Source organism: Lycorma delicatula, chromosome 4 (genome assembly GCF_047948215.1).
Source record: "Lycorma delicatula isolate Av1 chromosome 4, ASM4794821v1, whole genome shotgun sequence".
Classification (NCBI taxonomy): domain Eukaryota; kingdom Metazoa; phylum Arthropoda; class Insecta; order Hemiptera; family Fulgoridae; genus Lycorma; species Lycorma delicatula.
This window is the reverse complement of record NC_134458.1, coordinates 21,887,021-21,914,610: the sequence shown is the minus strand read 5'-3', so window position 1 is coordinate 21,914,610 and position 27,590 is coordinate 21,887,021. Positions and strand designations below refer to the sequence as shown.

Sequence of the window (27,590 nt, the reverse complement as noted above, 5' to 3'; positions counted from 1 at the left end):
GGGTTACCTCAAAGAAAAAGCCTACAGCAACAAACCACGAACACTTGAAAGTCAATATTGAACAAGCTGTATTAAATATCCAGCCACAAACTTTGAAAAAAGTTGCAAGAAACGCTGTAAAAAGAATTGAAGCTTGTATTCAAGAAGATGGCGGCCGCTACCAACATTTACTCTAAATGTAAGGTAATGGATGGTAATAATAAAAATTACATTTACACATGCCTTTTTATTATTTCATTACCTACCAATATAAGGTTGGGTTGCGTTTTATATGGGACATTCTGTACTTTCTTCTTAACTTTCTGGACAGCTATGCAAAAAAAATGCTTTGCAAATTTTTTGAAGTTATATCACTTTTAAATCATTATTACATATTAATGTTATAAAAAATTATGATAGATATACAGATAATATACACATTTACTTTCATTAATACATTTATTATATAAAAAGATTTATTTAATAGAAAAAAAATTACACATTTTGTAACTGAAATAATTCAGTATTACTTTAAGATAGATATTTTAATGCTCTGGAACAACAGGAAATTTTATGTGTAATTAATATTAATGTTATTATTTTGAAATATATATATTTTTTTTTTGTAAATTACTATATTTAATTATGAAATACGAGGGTTGTCTGGAAAGTTTTGAGCCTAACATAGAAAGACATATTTTTTCTGTCAAATATACTTTTATTTTTCAACAAAGTCTCCTTTCAAGTTGATAAACCTTTTCCAGCAATGCTCTAACCTCTTTAACCCTTCCAAATAGTAGCTAGCATCTTTCTCCACAAAATAGGTATTTACGTGTGCGATAACCTTCTTGTCCAATGAAAATTTCTTTCCTCCAAGCGAAACTTTAACATTAGGAAACAAGAAAAAGTGGCTTGGGACCAGATCTGGTGAATACGGTGAGTACTCAACTAATTCAAAGTGCCATTCGTGAATTTTAGCCATGGCGATCGTTGAAATGTGAGCAGGTGCATTGTCCTCATGGAAAAGCACTTTCTTCTTCTACAAATGTGGTCTTTTTTTGCAGTTTCTGCCTTCAGCTTATCAAGTAATGATGGTAATACTCTCCCATTATTGTTTACCTTTTTGAACATAATCAATAAACAAAATTCCATTACTATTCCAAAGAACAGTTGCCATCATCTTCCTGGCCAGTGGAACCGTCTTCGCCTTTTTCAGAGCAGCTTCACCCTCTGCAGTCCACTGTTTTGATTGTTTTTTCCTCTCAGGAGTGTAGTGGTGGATCCACATTTCATCTACAGTTATGAATCAGCACAACTGCTCCAGCAGGGCCTTGGAAATGTTCATTTGAATGCGTTTTTTGTCTTAGTGAGCAAACGCGGCATTAAACACATGGATAGCTTACGCATATTCAATTCTTCAGTTAATATATGACAAACATTCTTTCGATACGGCCATAGCCTCTGCTATCTCTCTAACCTTAATTCATTGGTCGTCCAGTACCATTTGGTGAACCTTTTCGATGATATCAGTGGTGGTTGCAGTGTTTGGCTGACCTGAATGCTCATCATCAACCAAGCTGGTACATACACGTTTAAATTCAGCTGCCCATCTTTTCACTATGGCAAATGTTGGGACTGAGTCCCTGTAAACAGCATCCAACTCAGTTTTAATTTGCGTAGGTGTATTGCCTTTCAAATGCAAGTATTAAATCATGGCACAGTATTCAATTTTTTCCATTTTCACAAAAACACTCACAATGACTTATGCAAACTATTATCAAACAACAACTGAGCGTCTAAAATGGTTGAAATTTTAGTGAGTACCTTTCAGTGCATGCGCGAATGCATTTCCTAACTTCTGTTGATGAGTGCTGCCATCTTTATGTTGACGCTCAAAACTTTTCAGACAACCCTTGTAGTATACAGTTACGTAGTATTAACATTGATGTATATGTTTATGCATGTACGCTTAACAATTGAATTACCATGGCAGTATATATTTTATACAGTAGTAGTAATAATAATAATAAACACTAAAATAATTACATATTTAATATTAAGTTATCATATTTGGCAGTGCTTTATTGTAATTATGTTACCGTTGTTATGATAATGAGCTTTACAATAATATTACTGTAACATAATATAAGATTGGACTTTTGGAGGAAGACCTAATTTAGAGACAGTGTCTGAGTGAAGCACCTTGGTCTTATTTTTATGAGATTTGTAATTATTAAACAAATTTTGTCTAATGATACGTCGACAGAGAAACTGTAATTCTTGTGGTTGCGTCCAATATGATGCCATAGCTAATTTAATTTGTAAGAACACAGGGCCCAATACTCTGTACCATTTAGCATGTTTGAACATTGTGCGCATTACATGAGCGTGCATTTTATGCGGGCACTCACCCATCACTTGTGCTAGTAGGGAAAGTGTCTGTTGACAGCCAGAGTCTAAGCGTCTTCGTCTCATTACACCTCGTAAAAACCATGTAAACACAGAACAACCTCCTTCTTCGTTCGCTGCTCCAATTCCATTTGTACCTATAATAATTTATTTATTTAGAGCTATTAAATTTTATACAATTATTTTTATTTTTGTATATATATTTATATTTTTAATTAATTAATTTTATAATGCGTATCTTTTAATATAATTTATTAAATATTAATAAATTAGACTATTCAGATGTTAAAATAATGACTCATCTAGGTAGCAATTTCATGTTACTTATAACATAATTAGTCTAATATTTATAAATATATAAATCAAAATATGTTATTGCAAACCTCATTAAAAATAAATTTGTGTCTAGCCATGACCAAACATATTTGGAAGTTTAACTGGATAAGCTAGTCTAAATTTTAGTCTTGCTAGTTTATACTAGATGTTATAATCAAATTCTGTTTGGTCACTTATTAGTTAGATTATATTTATCTTTTAATTTATTTATGCAATTTTTTTAGGTAATAAATTTTTCTATTATTTTTGTTTATTTCTATGTCATCCACATTACTTTACTGATTATTTTATAACTACATGTTCAGGCATGTTTAGACTTTTTTGATTTCATTCTTATATACTGTGTAATGTACTGAAAATAAATTTTTTAAATGAACTACTTTTTTTCCATGTCATATTACAGCTGTCGTGTTTTATTTTACAAGTGCTACATGAATATCTAGTTTTAACTTTTCCTCTGAAATTTAAAAAATTACTAATTAATAAAAAAAAATATAAAATATCATGGGAAATCATAGAAACAAATCAAATTAGCAGAAATATTAATTTCCTAGAAATATATTACTTATATCATTTAAAGATAAATATCAACGAATAAACCATCAAACAGAATTCAGTTATGGTTTTTATATACATGCATATACACATTATTTTTCTAAAATCAATCCTTTTAATAGGATGAATCATACTCTTCTGCACTATACAAATTATATTAATCCAATCAACCCAAGTACAGAATTGTACTTGGACTGATTAATATTATATATATATATATATATATTGTGACCACATATTGTTATATATATATTGTTACCACATATATGCCTAATTTAATATCGGCAGACGAACACGGTAGCAAATCTCAGATGTGAGCTGGTGCACATTATATGGATGTGCTGATAAAAGCATCACTACCGCCATGCAGTTCTCCCACCATTGCCGTGCTGCGGCCCCACCACTCTTAGGCTTCAGTAAAAGAGTGTGCATGAGAGTGAATTTTCAATTCATCGTCGACCACTATCTGGAGAAGACCAAGAAGAAGAAAGATAATATGGAAGAAGACAGAAGAAGTTCCCTGGCTGCAGCAATGTGGGACCTCCTGGCAGATGCCAACATCCCTGCCGGAGCAGGAGGCCTGGCCAGCTCGCCGAGGGAGCCATTGGATGCCAATGCTACCTTCCTGCTCCAGCTCGCCAGGCTTCAATCGCCCTTGTCGACGGACTCAGCAGCAGTAGCCAGCCCAATATGGGATCGCTTGGGAAGAACCGCCTCAGCCGTGCCGGCAAAGGACAACCAATGCCGACCTGACACTGCAGGACCCTGGGAGCCACCACTGCCATGCTATAGTGGGGACCCAACTGCCGCTGAGGGGAAGCCCAGTCTGACTTCAATGAATGAGCCGCAATTCCCCGACTTTGCTGGAGACCAGCTTCTGGACCCAACAGCAAAAAATGGCCCTTTTCAAGGCCACCACAAGGTTCTGAATTATGAGCCGTCAAAGCCATTCGACAACAACAGCCATTCTCAGGGCTACCATAAAGTTAGTAATTACAACGAGCTGTTGAAGCCAATCAATGACAATATATATGCACAGAGACGGTTAGGTAAAATTTTATCTTTGATAATAATAATAATAATGAATATGATTTATAGGTGAGTTTTATCATTTAACTGTTTTTGTGATTTTTGTTTAATAGATTATTCTGTGTATTTTATAAGTAAAAAAAAAAAAAAAACTTAAAAAAATAGGCGCCCATGTTATACAACCACTTTTGTCACTAACTTTCTTAGAACAGATGCATTGATTTTCAGTTATTTAAACAATCTTTCATACTTAAATCTTGGTATTTTTGGCTATTTTCTATGGGTGTGTGAAAATCTACTCAATGTGGAGACTTTTATGTAAATAGTGCAATTTTCAGTAACATAATTTAGATTTTTTTTTTTCTTAACATGGAATGCAACATGGTATTATTAAAACAGATATTGTTGCATTTGTACCATGCTAAAACAAGCATTGTTGAATTTGTTTATGAAATTTTAAATATAACCAATTGTGTGATTTTTTTCATTACATCACTCTTTGTTAGATCTGAAAAGGCAGTCTGATCTTGGTGTGATCAAGGCAGTCCGATGGTAATTGGATCAGGATCTTGGTTTGTTGTTATTTATACTACCAACTGAGCCAAAAGCTGGTCAGTAACATGTATTCAATAGTATTTAGAAATATACAACAAGCAGTTTGTCATTTGATTGAGGTTCAGGTTTTATTGATTATGTAACTCTTGAGTAAGCAAGAGCTTTAATGTGTAAATCAGGCACGACTTTTTTCAGTCGACAACTAAACTCAAGTTCATTCTCTTATATTACATTTGTAATTGCGTATTGCTTCTGTTCCTTTTTATCATGAATACTTACAAATTCAAGAGACATCTCAATGCTGCTTTATTACACTAACATAAAGAAAAGATATCACTGTATTAACAAGAGTAGAATGTTAAGAAATACACTTTCATGTCTTTCTGTTGTACAGATTTTATTATTGACAGTATATGAAAGTAAGATTAACCAATAACTGAACTATTGTTAGTAATTTTTTTTTATTTTTATTGAACAACTCTTTTCAAGTTATCTTTATGTATCTTCATCAAATGGATTGTTTCTGCAAATAGCGTGTAAGTTTAGTTTTTGGTAAGTCTTTGTTTTATAAAATGATACTATTTTAAAAGAAAGAAATGAAAGTTATCCCAAAATTACATAGTTCAGCTATTTTCAGATGTTATTTTATATACTTTATTCAGATACATGTATCTTATGTACTTTTTAAATTAATACATATGCCTACATTCTATTGAAATTAGAATATTTTTATAAATAAATGGAGTACCTGAAGGCCAAACAGAAGCACCACTGTTTAACAGTAGACGAGTCAGAGTTAGGCTGTCATCCATATGCTGAACACTATAAGATAATAAGCTACGTCCTTCCATATTTTTAATATTTGGATCGCATCCGGCTTCCACAAGAACAGCGACTAGATCGGCTGCATGATTGTATGCACCTTCATTTAGTAATCTTTGGCCTCCTATCAACAGTGCATTGTTACCTTCAGAATCCGTCCAGTTTAACCATTCACATTCTTCTTTTGTTTCAGTGCAAACAATTCTACGAACCTCATCGAGTACATGCGGCCATGAATCTAAATTACCTGAGGAGTGATAAATCGGTGAATTAAACATTTACTATATATATTATTTTTATCATAAATCAGTCTAAATAAGTGAAAAATGTGAGAACTGTGACCACTATTTCATTTTACAATTGTGATAATTTACTTTTTTAATCTTGTGAATGAATCATTTAATTTACCGGTGGAAGGAAATGCAGAAGATGTTAAGTATAGGGATAAGAAATGTTGGAATGCATGAAGAGAATAATTGAAGATGTAGGATATAACAAATATGTTGTAATTAAGAGATTAGATTAGCACAGAGCAGAAGTGAATCAAACTAATAAAACTACCGGTTACAAAACAACCTTGTTAATTAAGATTTTTATTATAAGCTTATAGACAGGTTTTGTGTCGAGTAAACTTTGTGATAGAGTGTACAATCGATTAAGATATCTGATCAATGTTTACATGTGTGCCTACATTCTTATATTTATTCTCCCATTATGTATTCAGTTCAATATGTTGTCAATGCAGAGATTAATTGTTCCATTCTGATATCTTGATAGAACGGGTTATATTAATATGGAGTTTAATATGGAGTTTGCATTGGCAAGGGGAGACAGAAAGACATAGATCACTGATGTCAATTGAGCAATCTTGGGTAGACTGTTGAAACTATTTTCAAATAGTCTGTTTTATATTTTATAAAAAAAGAGAGCTGTTATAAACAATCAACTCTTAGATAATACTTTGCTATTTTCAGTATAGTATCCTTAGTTCGCACATCATTTGCTAGAAGAAATTGTAGTTACAAATAAAAACAATAACTATTTTAACTAAAATGTTGATTTATTTTGATACCAATAACAAATCAATTTCTATTCTAAAATAATAATAAAAGTTTAGCTATTATAATGTAAATGTTTACAGTCAAAATCTGTTTTAAGAAATCATAATTTTCTCATTATTTATGAGATTTCATAATAAATTATGAATATTATATAATTATAGTGGCTTACTTTGAAAGCAAAATATTAAAACAGATTGCATTAAGCGATTGAATATGTCAGAGCATTTTTCATTTTACATCTGTTCTCTTTTCTTGATAGTAAAGTGCACTACATGTTACTCACAGCCAAAACATACAGTAAATAAGAATTTTTATTACAAATTTCAATTGTGCTCTTAGTTGTAAGTTATAATAAGAAATACGATAAAATACACCAATATGTAATATTCAATATTTACTTATATTTCCATTATTATAATATATTATATTTCTGTAGTTTACTACGTATGTAATTAACATTTATTTTAATGGTGGTAGTTATATTTAATAAATTATTTTTCTTAAGGTTTATTTTTGTTTCTTTACAGGCAAGTAGTGTATGATACAAATGTTATTCATTAAATAAATCTGAATACAGATGTGTGTGTGTGTGTGTGCGCGTGCACATGCATGCAAAAGTGGGTTCTGAATGAATACAGTTTTTTAAAACAAATTGTTCCTGACTTATGCTGTATAAAAATATGGAATCATTAAGATATTCAAAAATCCCATCCTTAATATATTAATAAAAAAAACATTAAATACTGTTAAGAAGATATTGTACTATTGTAAATAATATGTAGTCAAGTTTAAAATAAATATTTCAGAAATGGATCATTAAATTCTCATGAAATTTTCATAAAAAATTTTCCCATTCTGTTTTATTGTTGATTGCCTTGAAAATTTTTTCAGATCCTTTATTTCAAACATTTTTAAGCAAATTCAAAATAAGAGCCTGTTCTTCAGTCGGATTCTGAAGTTCTTACTTTGAAATGATAATTTCCAAAATTCATAACCAGTAATCTGAAGTGTTATTGTCATAGAATTTTAAATGGTGTGCCAAATATTAAATTACTAATGCCCATATTTCTATTTTTTATGCAAAGTCTTTGTAATTGCAGCTTATAAAGACATAGGATAGTCTTTATTGGCTTCATTATAAATTCATTGTCATAAATTAAATATTAAAGTGAGAATTTATCAATCTTTCTATCAAATTTTTTAAGATTTATTATTTTATTGAATGTAAAAAAAATTCTATCTAGGTATAAAAATTAGTTTCTTGAAAGATATCTTCTAACATGCACCTCCCTGGCCTCAACCACTTTGTAATAACAAATAAAATATTATAATGCAAAATCTGCTTATTATAAGTTCACTCTAATATGTAATTCATAATGAGTCCAACATGGTTTGTCCTATATTAATACAAATTGCAGCTGCAGAGACATCAGATCTTAATCAGAAGTGCAGCCACATAATCTTTGAAGATGGACATGTGAGATGTTTGAACAACCTCGATATGATTAAGACTTATGACTAAATATTTTTTTTTCAAAAATGATAAATCTAATAGTGAATATAAAAAGATGAATATTTTAAAGATCATAATTTTCTAATACCTATTAAGACTGCTGTTACAAATCGATTAGTTAAGGAGCAAATATTAATCCACAAGTGTATTTTAAGCCTGAAACTATATAAAACACATACAGATCAACACTAAGTTCATATAGGAGGGTGTTATCCCATCTATTTCATTACTGCACTTGCATTTACAAAAAGAGAAGCCAAATTTTATATCTTTATTGCTGAAAATTCCAGAATCCAATAGTGAGTTTTGATAGTATCTGTTGTAAATACACTACTGAGAAAATAAATTTCCAGTATTTTAAAAGCTATTTGAAATTTCTATACTCTCTTCAAAATAATAAATTTTTTATTATTTTTATTTCTTCAGCCTTTTCACAAAAATAAAATGATAAAAAAAGCGATAAAAATTTACTATTATACTGATATTAGATTGAAAAATCATTTAAAATTTTATAGTGCTCAGTATAAAATATTTGAAATATTAAATAACCTAAACTGGAAATTTATAATTTAACATTTTAATTTTTAAATCCCCACACTTTTAACTTTGGTGAATTCTTCATAGACAAATGTGTTCCCTCGCTTCTTGATCTGTCATATTATTTAAAATCATGGGGTGGTAGGGTTTTGAGAATATCAATTCCATTTCCTGTGACAACATTCTATGCCAAGAGAGATGTCTTAGTCTACAGACAAGGACCAAAAACTATTTTCTCTAGTTACTCTTTCAGTCTGTGGAGAACTCACTAAAGATTCAAATTGAGTAACAGATATAATATTAAAGAAAAAACTCTTGCAATTATAAACATTTATTTTAATTAAAATTTTAATAGTGTATTGTTGTTATTCATCGTTATCTGAATTCAAAGAAATGTTATTAATATGGGTTTATAAATGTTAAATTATTTAATGAAGTAAATGGTTCACTAAAAGAGTAATTAATGGAATGGTATACAGTAACAGAAGTGTAGCAAAAGATTATAATCCATTTATCAAATATTAAACTAGTGTTGTTATTTATTATTGTGATTATTACTAATCAGGGTTTGCAAATCTTAAAAATATTCTGGATACAGTTGTTAATTGAAAAAATTAAAAATTGAATAAAATTGTTAATTTAAAATTCAACAGATTCATGTAAAACAATATACTTTAAAATTTTAAATGATACAGTTATGTATTTCACAATTTATAATCTGCTAAAGTAAGGATTCCAGAATGATAGCTGTAAAATGGATATTTTGTGAATGTACTTAAAAAAAATCCCTTTTGGCACGTTGGAAGGTGGAGGTAGATTTCACCAGTGCTAAGTAGGTGATAAAAAAGATTTCTACCTTAAAGTTAAGAAAAACTTCCAAATTTACTCAATACAACAATGGTTGCATGTGAAAAAAATTTCACATGTTTAGCATACAACAAGCCCAATCTTCTTAAAATTACTGCAACATTTTGGTCATCCGTTGCCGTAAGGGTTGGTTATATCAAAAATTGTATCAGACAAAAGTTTTAGGTAATGTTTAGAGAACTAATGACCACTTTAAATCGATTCGATACTGTGCCTATTAAGGGAGGTATGATTTTCTTTGTCTTCGAAACCCCATTTTTTGCACCCCCTGGACCAGTGGTGATGTCAAAAAACTACTTAGATAAGTTTTAGACCCTTGTCCAAAGAATAGTAGGAACTTTAAACACATTTGATATTTTACATAATAAGAAACTTATAGCGATATTTTGTTTTTTCGAAAACAAACTCGACCAAGATTTTGGGTCTTTATATTTTATGTATCAATTTGAAAGTGATTGGTGCAAAATTATGGCAGTTATCATGTCTACAAGAAAGTGATATATATATATATATATGTATATATATAAACGTTTGAACTGACGGTGGTTTTGGGGTCTGGGGGATGTGAAATGCAAAGATATGTTAAAATTTTTTGGAAGTCGAATCATGGTACCCATTACAAGAGCTAGCTTTCTTATGAAATCTACATAAAAACGTTACGAATAAACTGTTAAGGCAATCAACAAACATAAAACTGAACAGGCTAAAATTTCTTGTACAGTATAAAAAACTGAGTGTTTCCAAGATTTATCCTTATATCTGACTATTAAAATAGATATTAGTAAGTTAAAACTTTGTTAATATATTTAAGATGGTATGCGAGAACATCTTCGAAAGGCAAATATTGTTTTAAATTGTAAATTACATATCTCAAATGCAATTTGAAAAATATACCACAAATCTTTTCTTTTATCTTTTCCTTTATTAGCAGTTGTAAAGTTCCTAAATATTTTTGTTGAGTACATATTACAGTACATGAACAGATTTAGAAAATAATGAACATTAAAATTATTTAAGTACAAAATTTTCATCATGAAATAGATGAGCTATGTAGTTCTAAATACAGTTTTCATACTTTGTAATTAATATTTTTAAACTTTATAGTGTTTCAAGGAAAGTAAGCAGCCCAATTCTTTCCGTATCTATTACAGTAAGGCATGTTGTAATAGATTTTTAATGATTTGGAATAAACATTAAAAAAAGAGACAAATAAGTCAATCAGAATGCATAATAGAAATTTGACTTGCAAAAAAATAATGTGACAATAAAATAAAATTTAAGAGAAAAAAATAGGCGCATGAATGCAAATAAATATGAACATCGATTAAAAATGAAGGGGTGACTAAAATACTGAAGGTCTTTATAAAAAAGTAATTATAATTTACATCTGTAGAATGCAAATTACACAATCTGCAAATCATTGTTATGCGCGCGTACCTACATGTTGCAGTCATTTTTATTTCTAGTTAGAAAGGTATGAATTATAATTCTTGCATTTATATTATTGACACATTTACGTTTTGACTAAATTATCTACAATGTATACACTTATATAATAACACACTTCTGTCTACCTAGTTCAACCTGATTCCTACATAAATTTTAAATACTTCATCTTAATTTGTTAGGAATTTGAATCTACTTTTCTTTTGAAACTATAAATTTTTATATATTATTTCTAAATATTTGATCTGTTCTATTAACAACAGTATTTCTTATCCAAAATAATTACAATGGAATTGTAAATCGTATCGTAAAAGTCTTTACCAAACGATACGCAGATATCATTTCTTCAGTCAAGTGAGGGCGCTCTAACTGGAAGGTTGTGTCGTTTTTTTGCTCTGCGATTAAGTGCGATTTTGGATTGGTTTTTTTGAGGTTTTTTTAATCGGAAAAGTTTATCAGTTTTTAGTGCTAAGGTTTGTGGAAAAGTGTGGAAAATTTTGTGAGATTTGGATGATGGATTATGCCATAATTTCGATTTTTCTTTTTTCACTGTGTTTTCTTATATACTTCTGTGTATATGACTAGTGTGTTGAAGCTAATTATTCTAAGTTCAACGAACAAGGAGTAACAGAACTGTAACGTCACACAACGAAGTTGTAAACAACTAGCTGGTAAGTAGCCAAGTGCCTTACCATCCAAGTTATTCTGTAGTATTCAGTAGAGGCTCTTCCCATACCTTAATTTCCTTTCCTATCAGTTCAAATCCAAAATACCCCCGAATCTACCCGATTTGGGTCATCCTTCTGTTGACCCTACCCCCCAAAAAAAAACAAAAACTTTTATTGTTTTTCTGGAACAATACATTTTCAATATAATATACCTTTTAAGTTATATTCATTTAATTTAATTCATTTAATATACCTTTTCAGGAAGAGTGAGGTGCTGGTAGCAATTGTTGCACCGGCACCCCAGTAATAGAGGAGGTCGGTCGCGATTGAGATCGATGTCTGTTAGACGATCAACCCCGACTGTAGAATACAGCCGAGTTGTAGTTGTCAAGTCGTGTGGGAAGTCTTATGCAGATCTGGTGAAGACCATGGAATCTTCTGTTACCACTGACGAAGCCGGGGTGGTGTTCTCGCTACGAAAGGGGCTTAATGATGAACTACAGGTCAGGATAAAAGGCTATGAGAAGGCTGAGTGTTTCACCACTGCGCTCCGCGATAGGGCGGCCGACCTGCAGATGGACCTACGCACCCGAGGAGAGAGGCGGGCGGTGGTGCACATTAAAGATATAGAGATGGACACCACCGAGCGGGAAGTCAGAGAAACGTTAGAGCAGATAACTGATAAGACAGAGGATTTCCGTATCACATCATTCAGGCACGCTTCTGGTGATACATGCAGTGCAACTGTAGTCACAACTTTCCGAACGGCGAATAAGTTAATCAGTGAACGAATAAAGATTGGATAGGTCCCCTGTAGGGGGTATATTAGAGAGGAGAGCGACCGTTGCTTCCGGTATTGGGGGTCTGAACACCGGAGCGCGGAATGCAAAAGGCCCAGTCGAGAGGACTTTTGTTATAATTGCGGGGGCAAAGGCCACAAAATACGGGAGAGTAGGGAGCTGAAAAAATGTCTTGATTGTAATTTAACTGACCATCGCACCGGAGGCTTGATGTGCGACTCTCAAAAGCATGATAAATATCGTCTTATCGAATGCGAATAGAAGCATCCTCTCCCACGATCTCGTGGGAGAACTGGCTAACAGTTTGGGCGCAGACGTTTTGATCACTGCGGAGCCCAATCGATCTACAGCTGTGAAAAGCGAGTGGTTCTCCGATACGGCCGGAGATGTAGCTATACGCAGTGTCGGCGGTAGATGGGGCTACCAGCTGTTTTATAGAGCCCAGGGAATTATTGCTGTCGAGTTGTCAGATGCTCTATTAATAGGAGCCTATGTTAGCCTGAATTGCGGCTTTCACTAATTTGAGAATTACATGTGGGGGTCTCCATGGAGTTATAGCACGAAGAAAGTTATTCTAACGGGAGACTTAAATAGTAAGGCCGTTATCGCTGGCAGTCCCTATACTAACAGAAGAGAAGAAATATTAGAATTGATTACGTCGACGGGTTTATACTGTATGAATGATCAGATGCCAACATTTGAAGCGAGAGAACATCAATCTGTATTAGATCTTACCGTTTTGGACGGTGGCTGGGATCACTCCAGGTGCAGCTGGAGGGTCCTACCAGATGAGACAGCTAGTGACCATTTCGCTACGTGGCTGGAGATTGAAGATCCCCTGATCAGAACAGCTGGAGAGCAGAGACCACCGCTACTAACTCGGAGGCAGGTAGCAACAGTCGTTGAAAGTGTCGCGAGGCAGTTAACTAACGGAAGAAGGCTGTCGCCTGAAATTCTACAGGAGATAATAATACACGAAATTGCTCAGGTACCAAAGACTGCGGGTAGACACCATCCGGTATATTGGTGGACGGAAAATATCGCACGGCTTAGGCAAAACCTACCGCGGCTGAGAGTGGCAGGTGGTAAAGAGTACGAAGATGCCGCTAGGAGATATATTGACGCGAAATGCATATTAAATTACGAAATTAAGCAGTCAAAAGTGATGAAATGGCGCGAATTATGTGGGAAGCTCGACGCAAATCCTGGGACGGGCCTACCGAATTGCTATGAAGCGTTGTGGTAGGCGATTGCTCGCCCTCACAGAAGAGTCGGCGAGACTTCAGGTATCTAAACTCTTCCTCAGGGACGAGAGTGGCTTTACAGAATTAATAGAACGATAGGATGAGGTAGTCACAGCGAATTTTTAAGGTTACGAGATAAAAAGAGCCCCGGGCCAGACGGCATACTGGCCGCGGTCTTGAAGGGTCTGGCCAGGAAAGTGCCATGGGAGGTGACCCATATCGCCAACTTCGGTCTTCAAAGTAAAAGCTTCCCCAATTGTTGGAAGGATTCCAGGTTAGTCTTTATGCGGAAGACGGCTGATGTTGGGGTTGGCGCAGACTATAGACCACTGTGTTTAATCAATAACATAAGTAAAGCCGTGGAGAGGATGCTAGCGTCCCGCATAGTTGAGGAGTTGGATGTGGGCGCTGGCATCTATACCAGTCGGTATGGATTTTAGCGGGGGCGCTCTGCGGTACAAGCCATTGAGAGGTTAGCTGGGCCGCTGTAGAACGACGGGGAACCTGGAGGATCTGGAAAATTCCCACGGTTATAATGTTGGATGTACGGAACGCTTTTGGGTCCCTTACGTGGGATTCTATTTTGTCAGCGATGGCGAGAAAGGGAATCAGCCCCTATCTTTGACGGCAGATGACTGAGTATCTGACGGATTGATGGATTGAGGCCGACACACTGGGCGGCAAGTTGAGGTTCCAGGTCTATAGAGGGGTGCCTCAGGGTTCGGTCCTGGGCCCCCTATTGTGGCTACTGGTGGATGACGGGGTCCTTAATCTTTCCATGCCAATAGATACTCATATGGTGACAAATGCCGACGACCTCGTCGTCCTGGTGAGTGATAAGACGGTGGCAGACATGGAGGAACGAGACAAAACAGCTTTAACTAACATCAGGGAGTGGATGATTAATCATGGATTGGACTTAGCCCCGCAGAAATGTGTATTTATTACTTTGTTGGGAAGACGGCGTATTGGCAGGTTAGACTTGAGGCTGGGCGATTACTCCTTGCGATTCAAAGACACTGGGAGTTAACATTGCTGTAAGTTTACACAGCATATTCTTTACAGCTGCGCTATATCGAAGAAAACGTTAAAGTCTTTGAACATGTTACTTTCGACGCAATCTGTCCCGCGGGCCTATAAAAGGAAGTTAATAATGTCAACAGTCATCATATGATGTAGCCTGTATACTGGCATTGGTCCCACCAAGTGACCTACAAGTGAAGGAATGGATGAGGCGACATATGAAGAAACGGAAAGACGTGATGCAGTGGCAGCTACGAGAGAGGCCTGGAAAGTAAAATGGGCGACGGGTAGAGGCTCTGTTTGGACTAGACGTTTAATAACTGACGTAGATATGTGGATCTCTAGGGGTCACGGTGAAATGAATTTTTTCATGACCCTAGTGCTCTCAGAGCATGATGCTTTCGAGTACTACTTGTACAAGTTTGGAAGGCGAGATTTCCCCTGCTGCATGTATTGTAGCAAGGCGGACATGGCAGAACCTACGATCTTTGAGCGCAATGAATGGAATCTTCTACGTAGGCAGACACATATTGACAGGCTTCATCCGGACAGTCTAATATCGTTTGTTTTGGCCTCAAATGAAAATTGGAGGGCGTTCGATTTATTCGCTACAACGGTGATACGTTATAAAGACGCGGAGGATCGATGACGGGGATTTTAGTGATGAGGAAGGGCGGATAGCCCCGATCGTGAGGACCGGCATGCCGAGGTGTGCCGGTTCCGATGATCGGCTGGGTACTCCGGGGGTCCTTAGGCTGGGGAAAGTTGAAATAAAAGACCCAGACCCGGGCGCTGCGTTGGGGGGTTCGGAGGCGACTTCGTCAAGCCTGGTGGTTAGAGGCGTGAGGCACTGAAGTGTTTAGACTGAGACCCCGGTCTCCGGGTAGGGGCCCGGGAACGACGTAGTCGGGCTCGGTTCACCTCTTCGGGGAGAGGCAGGCGAATAAAAAAGATCCACCGGGGGGTGATGGGGGGGGGGGGCGAAACTGCCATGCCGGACGTGCTACCGGTAGATGGGGAAGTCCCCTTAGAGTTGAAGGACACTCTCCTGGGCTGAGAGTTACTTGTTTGTATGTCCGGCCCAGGGGAGTAGGGAGAAGAAAACAGTTATTTCTTCGCCGGCCTCTGGGGCGCGAGTGGTGGCGTCTCGGCCTTTCATCCGAAGGTTCCGGGTTCGAATCCCGGTCAGACATGGCATTTTCACACACGCTACAAATCATTCATCTCATCTTCTGAAGCAATACGTAACGGTGGTTCCGGAAGTTAAACAAGAAAATCAAAAAAAGATAATTTCTTCTGCTCAAAAACAAAAAAAAAAAATGTTTAATATTTCTGTTTTTTTATAAATAAATAAATCTGTTTTTAAGAAAATGATATTGATATAAAAAGACTACATTTCTATTATCAAAATCTGTTATTAATTTAACATTTTGTTTAAAAAATACATGTTAAATATGTGTAATAGATAATATATATACAATAATAAATAATAAACAATGTTTAAGCGTTCCATATAATAAGCAAAAAATAGAAAAATTTGTTACGAAACTTATTTGCCCGATTTCATTTATATGTAGTACATATCACATTTACAGCAATAAAACAATTCTTATGATTATTCGTTGTTTAATAAATTCAATCGGGCCGGTAAGAGTTTGGTAACAATTTTTTCTATTTTTTGCTCATTATATGGAACGCTTAAACATTGTTTATTATCTATTGTTGTATATCTATTGTCTATTACATATATTTTTTTTAAACAGAATTCTAAATTAATAACTAATTTTGATAATAGAAAAGTAGTGTTTTACCTTTTTTTATATCAGTATCATTTCGTTAAAAACAGTTTTATTTATATTAAAGAATTTTTTATTTTTGAACGGAAGAAATGATATCTGCGAGACTCTTACCGTACGGTTTACAATTTCATTGTAATTTTTTTGGATATCACTGCGTTTTGTTATTATTCTTTTATTTTTTTGTGAATTACTGTTTGTTGTCTTATGAATTTATTATTAAATATATTGCCTTTCTAGAGCAAAAAAAAATATACATTTTTTTTGAATTTATCGGCCAATGTTTTTGTTGATAGTCATATTATTCACTTCATACCATATTTTTAATAAAAGTAGTATAATGACCTTTACGAATCGAATCCGTGATGTAATATTGCATTTATTACTTTGTAAGTGTAACCCTCGATTTTTATCATATCCGTGGGCACACTTTTTATATTATTATTAAATTTATTAATTCTAATTGTAGAATAAAAACTTTACCAATCGAATTTATTTCTGTTTTATATAGCGAATCTTTGTGCACATTTGCATTGCAACACTTGCCTATTGTTCGTGTTTTATTAGCAGCCATAATATCTTGTAAACTAATACTTGTATTTATTTTTAATAAGTGATGGGAATTAAACAAATTGTTTCATCTTCAGTATTTTTATTTACATAAGAGCAGTTATTATTAGGTTTGCTTCAAACGGCAACCGTTGAATGCACTAGATAATAATGTTTAATGATGATTATTATTTCACAGATAATAATAACTTTTTATATTAAAAAAACGCGAATCACGAGCAAACATTCGACGTGTTTGCCTTGGCTCTTTGGTTGAAGAGAATGGTTGCGCATCAATATTATCAACAAGCAAACAGTCGGTAAGAAAGTATTCTTGTAGTTTGATGGTGATACAATTATTTATATAATTAAAAGTTAAAAGATATTCCACAACCCAAATTTTTCAGGCTTGTGTAATTAAATTGTAAAAAATATTTAATGTAGCTGCTAGTACCGCCACACCCGAGCGAAAAAATACGGTATTCATGCGCTCTTTAGTTAGAATTATTGAATTAAATAAACAAAAAATATTATATTTAAATATTTTACATTAAGTTGTATAGTAAGTGTGTGTAAGCTGCCTGACGGGAAAGTTCTACAACTGTGTTGTCAGCTTTTTTATACTATCATTTTAATTTTTTTGTACTGATCGTGAATAACATCATCAAATAACTTTTTTAGATACTTACCCGTTAATATAGCATATAGTGGAGTTAAATTAAAGCTATTAGTTGAACACAATTTTCCTGTCTTAGGACATGAACAATGTAACAGTTTTTCTTTTTGCTGAAAAATAAATAAAAATGAATTTTAATCAATAACCGATTAAAAATCTATAAACTTTAAAAAGTTATATCCTTATAAATATATTAGTTTAAAAACATAATTTTTTAAAATTTTTTATTATGAGCTTGTCTTGAAAAGTTCCCTGCCTGTACTCGATTATCGCTACCGTGATAGATGGAAACGTCTCCAGGGATCACTTTCTTCTATCTTCATGTATAAGAAAACCACAAGACACAATCCCACACAGATGGAAGTCATTTTGAGTGCTTAGGTGTCCGTGCTTTAAGGGAGTCAAAGTCAATATTTATTTTCTAAGGTTAGCATTAAGTTAAGGTAACTGGCATCTGAAATACTTGAATTACTTTACCGCCTTTACAGAACAAGGTTTTAGGCATTAAGCATTGTTTTAAGTAGCACTGATGCTCCAAAGATGATGAGAAGTGCTTTGGATGATAGTACATCTGTAAAACATTTAAAAATAGCAAAGTAATTGTAAAAATATTTTATCAGAACCTCACCGTTCAAGTTCTGAATTTTAAGGTGTCTGAAAAAGGATGCTAAGTGCAAGCACTGAGAGGTGAATGATACCGATCAGATATAGCATCAAGATAAAACACCTTGTAATCGCCCAAGAATGGTACGATTACAATGAGATAACGAGTGAGATACCTTTTTTGACTTGATTTCGCTCCTTGTGATAGTTTCTTGTTCTCAAAAAGAATATTAAAGCTGAAAAATGACATTTTCATATTATTGAAAAAATCTAGGTCTGTTACTGCTCAGTAGGCTTAAGGAGAATCTGTCATGTAATGTAAGTCTGGGATGGTCATATGTAACAACAAGAAAAGGGGATCGACGCTTATTTTAAATAATGTTACTGTAGACTCAAAAATTGTGCTCTGATATTCATGAAGTACTGATTTTAATGTTTACTTCTAATGACTAGCATATAGTTTTATTTTATGTGGCACATATTTATTTATTTTATATTTTATTAGTAGAAAATATTATATTTTATTACTGGTGAAAATATTATACAAACTTTGATCTGAAAAGTCCTATTTGACTTGCAATATTTGTGTGTAAAAGTTTCACGCTTCTGCTTTTTTGTGATTAAGACAATCTTTTTCTTCCGAAAAAATCTTTTTCTTCTGAATCATATAGTGATTCACTCAACAATTTGTGAGTGATTTCTCTATTATATACTTGAACTCATTATTGAGAATAATTAATAATTTTTTATAAAGTATTAATTAGTAATTTCTTATTTTTTAAAAATCAAATTGTAAAAAGATAAACATAAGTTAATAATTTTTTTAAATTATTTAGTTTTACTTACTTGCAGTTTATTTATACTACGTGTGATATAAAGAGTTCCCATTAGCATACTTCGACAAGATATGCATTCTTGTAACAGTCCATTAGTAGGGCCTTCATAATTATCCTCAGCTGAAAAAATTTATTGCATGAAATTTAAATTTAGTATTTTAAAATATAATTTTTAACAATAATATATATAAACTAATGGAATTGTTATATAAAGTAACTAATCATTAATATTAATTGAATACAGAATAATTTTTTCTTATTTCAAGTTATGATTTGTTATTTTAGTTTTAGTAAAATGTGATGTAAGGTTTTTTTTTGGTTTAATTTCCTTAGTCAATTTAGTAAATGATAACCATTACAAAAGAGCAATCTACATAATACAAAGGAATTTAATTAAATTTTGTTCATATTCAAAGTTACTACATACATAATATTATACCTAATCAAACAGTATAATTCCATGGAGTTAAGCTTAGGCAAACTAGCAATTTGAAAATTATCCATAGGTTGCTGGTTCAAATCTGGCCTGGAGGACCAAAAGAAATGTTTGAATAACTGTGCCTAAATGCACCTTCCAGTATTCAGAACTTTTTCCACTGAATCATTAATATCTTTCAATAAATACCTTGTTAGTGTGATCAATTATATTTTTATTATATGCAATTTATAACAGACTTAGATACATTTTAATATTGTATTATTAGTAATTTATTTCACATTGTTGAGGTTAATTATGATTACATGTGCATTATTTATATTTTAAGAAGTATTATATTAAAATATGTTATTTAGATTCACATTTAAGTTACATCTTTAACAGAACTGATTTAACTTTACTATATCTTTGACTGAATTGAATTAATTAACAATAGTATTATAAAGACAAAATATATATTATAAAACAGTTGTTGAACTTAACTAGATTAACATATTTATATGCGTTACATATGTAAGAAAAGAGTTACATAGTTTGTTTATCATTAATAAGGAGGACATGAAACTGAACATAACTGCCCTTCAAAAATCCCAAAGATTTTTCCTTTGTAATATTGTTATGAAATATTACAAGTGATGGCATGAAATAATATTAATAATCTTTGTTTGTAATCTCGACAAGTTTAACAATATAATTATAAATATGTGTTATACAAAGTAAGATTATCTAAGCTGCTGTATAATAATATGATTATTGAAGAAAGTTACAGCTAATAATATGAAATAAATGATTTTAAATATATATTATACAATATGATATAAATATCAGAGAAAAAATTAATTACAAACGTCACTTATAATTAACTTATTGAATCAATAGATTCAAATTATGTTCACATCAGTTGTACATAATGCAATAATAAATAGCAACGAATAATAATAATAATCATAGAGCTCAGATGTATAATATTTCAGAAAAAATTCATCAGCAATATTTCCTTTGTAACAAGTAAGTGCATATATATCTTAATAATCATTTCTCTAGTAAATCGGATAATCTAAACCGCTTATTGTACTTAATTCATATAGATATTAGGATTTTTTTTAAATGTTGTTCGTGAGTCCTTATGACGTCCAAGTGTATTCATTGGCAAACATCTCACTCCAATGTTGATTTAATGTAAATCATTGAACCTAATTCATATAGATATTAGGATTTCTTTAAACTATTGTTTGTGAGTCCTTATGATGTCCAGGTATATTCACGGATGGGAGCCTGGATCCACAGGCTGATCCCGCAGTTGGAGAAGTGGATTAGATGGAAGCATGGGATTGTGGACCACCATGTTTGCCAGATTCTCTCCAGCCATGGTGAGTTTGGGACTTACCTATACAGGTTTAGGAGAAGGGAGTTCACAAACTGCATTTACTCCAGGCTCCTGGACTCCCCCCAGCATACGTTCTACGACTGTCTCAGATGGGATGAGTTGAAGAGGAGATACTGCCTGAGGTGCTTGATGCCGGAGGCGACTGTGGAGTTTATGCTGAGAGGAAAGGATAAATGGAAGGCAGTGGCTGGATTGTCTAAAGCACTGCTGTTATGGAAGGAGGCTGACTACAAAGACTGAAGTGCGGACTGAGGCGTGGGGAGGACTTCAATTACGCTGTGTTGATGTGCTCCTTTATGTTTTATGTTTATGTTGTTCATTGTGTGGTGTCTTGTTATGTTATTTTATTATTTCTGTTGTGATGTGTCATGAGGTGGTTTGTGTTGTTGTTATGATGAGTGCCATCATACTTGCCATCAACTTGTCGGCACGGCACCAGTGCGGTGCCGTGCCGACAAGTTGGAGTTTGGTCCTAAGGGAACCATCATGTTTGAAAAAAGAAAGAAAGAAAAAAAAAGACAGAAAATATAGTGGTCGAAACACAGCAATGATTAGAGTATGGGAGGCAGCCTCCATGCCTAGGGTGTGCTGGCTCGCTCACATGCAAGAGTGGGTGAGTCGGTGCTCCCTGATGATGGTATGGAGGACCCTCATGGTATGAGAAGATCATAGGGTGGTTCGATAGGGACGGGAAGGGCAGCCCTTCAGTGGAGGGTGTGCTGGCTGTCCAGAAGGGAGGTTGGCAAGCCCTGCTGAGGCTGGAGGGACCCCGATGGGGATGTCTCTTGATGTGAGGCTAGATAGGGGTGCAGAGACTGCTGCCATGGCATGCCTCAGGTAGTCAAGCTATGCTTGGTGAAATAAGCTTGTGTTGTGTGTATGTATACATGTATGTAGTATAATAGCCAGTCTGTAAATAGTTTAAAAGTATAGAGCAATATGGACATGATGTAATAGTTACACTGATATGCATCTAGCTTGTAACAATAATACATTAATCAACAGATTAAATCATAACATGAAATTACAATTATAATATGAAATCACAATAATAATATAATGTATTAAAATAAACAATATATCTTGAAAATATCATCATTTAAATTATCCAATTATTTATTTAAATAATAAGATATATGCTTATCTTTAAAAGTTGGTAAAAAACATAATTTATGTATAGGTCTCTTTAATGAACCATTAGCTGGATGTACATTTACAACTCTGACTAAATTATCAGAACCGAATGAACCTGAGTTACAACTCCGTGCTTCCAATGCATGGGTGAAGTATTTTCATTGGTGATAATCAGAACTAGTTCTCCAACTGAAAGGTTATGCATGGGAAAATGCCATTTGTTGTGTTGTTGAAGTAGTGCAGATAGTTCTTTCACAATTATCTACAAATGGATTGTATAAATTTTTTGAGCAGTTGCCATCGACCTAATTGCGTAATTTCAACCCTTTGATAATTGGGTTCAGGTAAAGATGTGAGAGAACATCCAATAAGAAAATATCCCAGTGAAAGTGGTACTGGATCTCTATGGTCTGTAGAAATAGCAAAAATAGGGTGAGATTTAAGACTAGCCACAATTTGTGTCAACACTGTATAAAATTCCTCAAATTTGAGAATTGTTTTTCCTATTACATGATTTATGTGTGATATTTGGCACTTTTGATTGCACTTTCCCATAAACCACCAAAATTAGGAGATGAAGGAGAAATAAATGACCAAGTAATCCCTTGTGATGTTGAAAGGTTTGAATATTTGCTTTAAATCTGTCTGACTTTAAAAGTTGGTACAAGTTATACAAAATATTTCTAGCAGAATAATAGTTAGCACAATTATCAGAAAATATTTTAGCATAACAAGCATAAAAAAAGCACTATGTAAATTTTACTCAATGTTTTAGATATCTGCCCGCCATGATGAATTATAATTGGGCCACTATATTCTACTGCACAAGAAAAGAATGTTCGGGAAGGAATCAGTCTAACAGGCGGTAATTGACAAAGTTGTTGGGATTGAGTTTTTGCATCAAACTTAAAGCAAGTTAAACACTTTGAATAATTGACAATATGAGTGTAAGAATCTTAAGTGTTCAGAGTTGATAATTAATTTCATAATGTTCGCCCTAGGGTGTAAAATGATAGGATTTTTAACATGATATTGTAGGAGAGAATGTTGAAGTCTGTCTCCTACATGGATTAGACCTAAATCATCTGAGAATGAGTCTAGTGAACTAAGCTTACTTTGTTTATCCATAACCTGATTATTCTTAAGATTCTTTATCTCATTATTGAAATACATATAAAAAATTCATTATTGTGATGACATATAAAAAAGTAAAGAGTATAATCTAATTCCTTAGTGGTTAGAGTACTAAAGTTACGTTCAGATGGTTTTGATTTAATATTGTGAATGAATCTTTGTAATAAAGCATGTAAAGATGAAAACCTTTGTGTCTAATCACATACAACATTAGATACTCATGAAATTAATATAGTTTTATGCCTTTCTAATAAACATTCAGGATTTAAATTACCATCATTAAACATAATATTACAATATGTTGACCATTGGGAAGAAGATTATAATATCCAAGGAGGACCATGCCACCACAGTAACATATCAAGAAATTTGCTTGGTGAGCAACCTCTAGGCAATGCTGGATAATTAGAGGATTTGATGTAATGCCAATTGGTAATTGAAGTGTTTCGTTGAATTTCAGAAACTCTATTACCTATAAATATAAATACATTACAACTCAAAGAATGTCCATGAATCCAGAAAAGTGCTATTGTGGAATCCATGTGTAAGTGTATCTCGTCAAAGTGTATCTTTAATGCAGTAGATACCTTCACAAATAAACGTGGAAGTAGTAAACAACCACAGAATTCAAGTCTGGGTAATGTGATTTGTTTTAAGGGGCTAGTTTTGATTTAGAACATAGTAGATTAGATGTAATTATATGGTTGGCGAATAAGGTGTGTATATAAAGGCAACAACTGTAGCCCTTATAGAGGCATCAGAAAATCCATGTAATTGAATAGACTGAATTTTACTATTATTATTAAAATTAATGGATCTGCTTTTCTTCAATGACTCAAGTGTAATTGATTATACAGTGAAAGCCATTATATTATTAATGGTTTGGGTAATATTTCGTCCCAGTCAATTTTGAGTTGTCATAATGATTGCATAAACTGTTTGTATAAAAAAATAATAGAGCTAATGAGTCCTAAAGGAACATAGACACCTGCTATGATGGAAAGAATATTCTTTTTGGTATAAATTTTAGAACAATTAGAATGAGTGATTTGGAAATTTAGTATATCTGACTTGTTCTATAGAACTCCTAGAGTACGTTTGTTGTGTTCTTGTTTAGATGGTACGGATGAATTATGATTAGACGTAGAAATACTGCAATTGTTATAATACAATGTATGAAGTGAAAACCCATACTGTTGTAATAATTTGAAGACATCGTCCTTTAACTGAATAATTTCATTTAGGTTATCTGAACCAGGAATGAGATCATCAACATAGAAATCATTTTTAATAGCTTTAGAAGCTCGTGGAAAATTATTTTCTTTTTCAATTGATATTTGAATGAGACATCTTGTGGCTAAATATGGTGCACAAGAGGTTCCATAAGTTATGGTTCATAGTGCACAATGTTTTATCTCTTTTTTGGAGAATTACGCCACAGAATCTGTTGTAAATTAGAATCACTGGATTTAACTAGTACCTGTCGATAAATGCTTTTTATGATGGAGGTCATGACATAATTATGAATTCGAAATCTTAACAATATAGAAAATAAATCTTGTTGGACAACAGGTCTGACTAGTAGAGTATCTTTAAGAGATAAACAGTTAGTGGGTTTAGACAAACTGTCAAAGACCACTCAAAGTTTAGTAATTAGACTAGTTGATTTAAATACCGACTGATGGGGTATATAACACACATTTGATTTGTCTATTAAAAAATCATTGGAGTTAAGTAATGACATGTGACCCAAGTCCAAATATTCTTGTATGAAAGTGGAATAGTCACGTTTAAGATTGGGATCATTGTTTAGCCTTCTTTCCAACAATAAAAATCGTTTCTTTGCGTTTATGAAAGAATTACCTAGCCTTATATTATTGGGTTTATGTGGTAATGCCACTACAAATCTGCCTTGATTGTTTTGACTAAAATTGAGTTGAAAATGTTTTTCACAAATAGAACTTTCATTAAATGGAATAACTATTATTTTTTTCAATTTTCCAGAAGTTCTCAAGTGCAATCGAAAGATTTGTAGAATCCTTTCGAGAAATAAAAGATGCAATGGTATTATTGCTTTTAGAGTTAATAGGAAAACAACCACTATATCCCAGTTTGGTTTCTTGGAGAACAGGATATTTAAAGTTTCGAATAAATTTCCTAGGTAAAATAAAATTCAAGTAAAATTGTGCTCCAATAAGGATATCAATTTAATTTGTTATGTTAAATTCAGGATCTGCAAAAAACAGATTATGAGGCAAATTAAAATGCGAAATATCAAAGGTACATGTCGGTAGGCTATCTGTTATTTCTGCTAAAGTAAAGTTGGAATGAAAAGTTCTTATATAAAGAATGTAATAGTAATACAACACTATATTCAGAATGAGAAAGTGTATTATTTATTCCTAAAATAGGAACATCATTTTTTTATAAATGGAAGTTCTAATCTTCCTACGAATTTATAAGTACAAAAATTTGCTTGACTGCCAGAGTCTAGTAAAACTCACCATGTATGAGTATTACCATGTACGTCACTGGTAATTCATAATGCAGTAGATAAAATTATGTTTTTGTTTGACTGCAATTTAAATGACGAATGATTATTATTTTCAGACATTGTCTTTTAATTTAGAATTAATATTATTTATATGAATAAGAGTGTTATGTTTTTGAGAAAAAATTTCACACATTGCTTTAGAATAACATTCATCAACTGAATGACCTTTAACTAAACAATTGAAACAACAATTGTGATGTTCCAGAAATTCTTTCCGTCCATCAACTGAAAAATTAAAAATTTAAATTTGCTATTAAATTTTGAATAACAGCTAAAATTATTTGTCTTGTTCTGCTTGTTAGCATTTATATTAAAACGTTTAGTGTAGGATTTAGTTCCATCGTTGTGTCGTCCCCTGGAAATATGTCTTGATGGTCTGACTTATTTGCATTAATATTTTCAAGCATCTGTCTTACAAATTCAAGGAATTCTATGAAATCTTTAAAAGCGGGAAACTCAAAGTTTCCCGCTTTTAAAGTTCTCCTTCCATAATCTGGAGGTACTGTAATCTTAACTTTGATGTTAACAACTGAACAACAATAAATTCATATGTATTGAGTGGATTACGCATTGTTTCACGAGTATTGACATATGAAGATATTTCGATAATAAATTAGGATAAATTATCCAAAGATTCTTCCTTTATGGAAATTATTTTTAAAATACAATCTGCATTATGAGGTGCAGTTAAATATCTATTGTCAAATCGCCTTTTTAAAAGATCTAGTGCAATTGTATAATTTTCATTCGTAATTGGTAAATTTTTAATAATAACTAATGCTTCGTCCTTCAAGGAGGTATGTAAATAGTGGAGGTTTTGTAAATTACTTAAATCATTTCTATTATGTACTAAATCACTAAATAAACTATAATAATGTTGCCAGTCAAGAACATTACTTCTGGAAAATGGGAAATTAAGCAGTTGTAGTTGCGTTTGCTTAGTTGCTGTAACTACATTAATTTCTTGCTCAATTGCTGTTCGCTTAATATTATCTATTAAACATTGTAATTTACATTCAAAACTGCATAAATCGTCTTCAACCTGTCTGTATACATTAGGTGCAATAATCATAATGGTTGTGTCCTGACATGAGTCACAAGTTGCTCTTGAAAATAGTGCAACTACTCTTAAGAATGACACATTGTACACATGGCACACATAATCATATCAAGCCTACCAAATTGCAGGTGATATTCAGCCCTACAAATAGCACCTTATTTTGATGTTCTGTTATTAGCAGGTCTTTTTATAGTGCTAGCCACCGTGGCGCAAGTGGTAGCGTCTAAGTCTTTCACCCGGAGGTCCTGGGTTTGAATCCCAGTCAGGCTTGGCATTTTTCACACACACTACAAAACATTCATCTCAACCTCTGTGGAATGAATTGCTTGACTGTGGACCCGGAAGTAAAACAAAGCAAAAAAAAGAGAAAAAAAGTTTTTTTTTTTTTTTTTAGCAAAATAACCTAAAATAATATTAAAAAAAAAAAACAGCATATTTACAGAAAAAAATAGCTTTGAATTTTTTTTTACAATGTATATTCCTGTGTTTAATGATTTTTATAAAATCTCTTCTTATTTGTTTTTGTTTTGAATTTGTGCTTCTTTATTTGTTTTATGTCATTTTGCAAGGTAATAGATTAC

The 27,590-nt window shown here is 32.9% G+C and overlaps 1 protein-coding gene across 1 annotated transcript; it reads right to left on the bottom strand.

Moving 5' to 3' along the window:
* Positions 1–2,109: 2,109 nt before the first annotated feature.
* Positions 2,110–27,021, bottom strand: LOC142322579 (uncharacterized). Its single transcript, XM_075361655.1, has 5 exons — positions 26,847–27,021; positions 19,315–19,424; positions 17,879–17,975; positions 5,612–5,932; positions 2,110–2,525 (listed from the first exon to the last, which is right to left on the bottom strand). Exons 1-5 carry the CDS (start codon positions 27,019–27,021, stop codon positions 2,110–2,112), a joined length of 1,119 nt encoding a protein of 372 aa, XP_075217770.1.
* Positions 27,022–27,590: the final 569 nt, after the last annotated feature.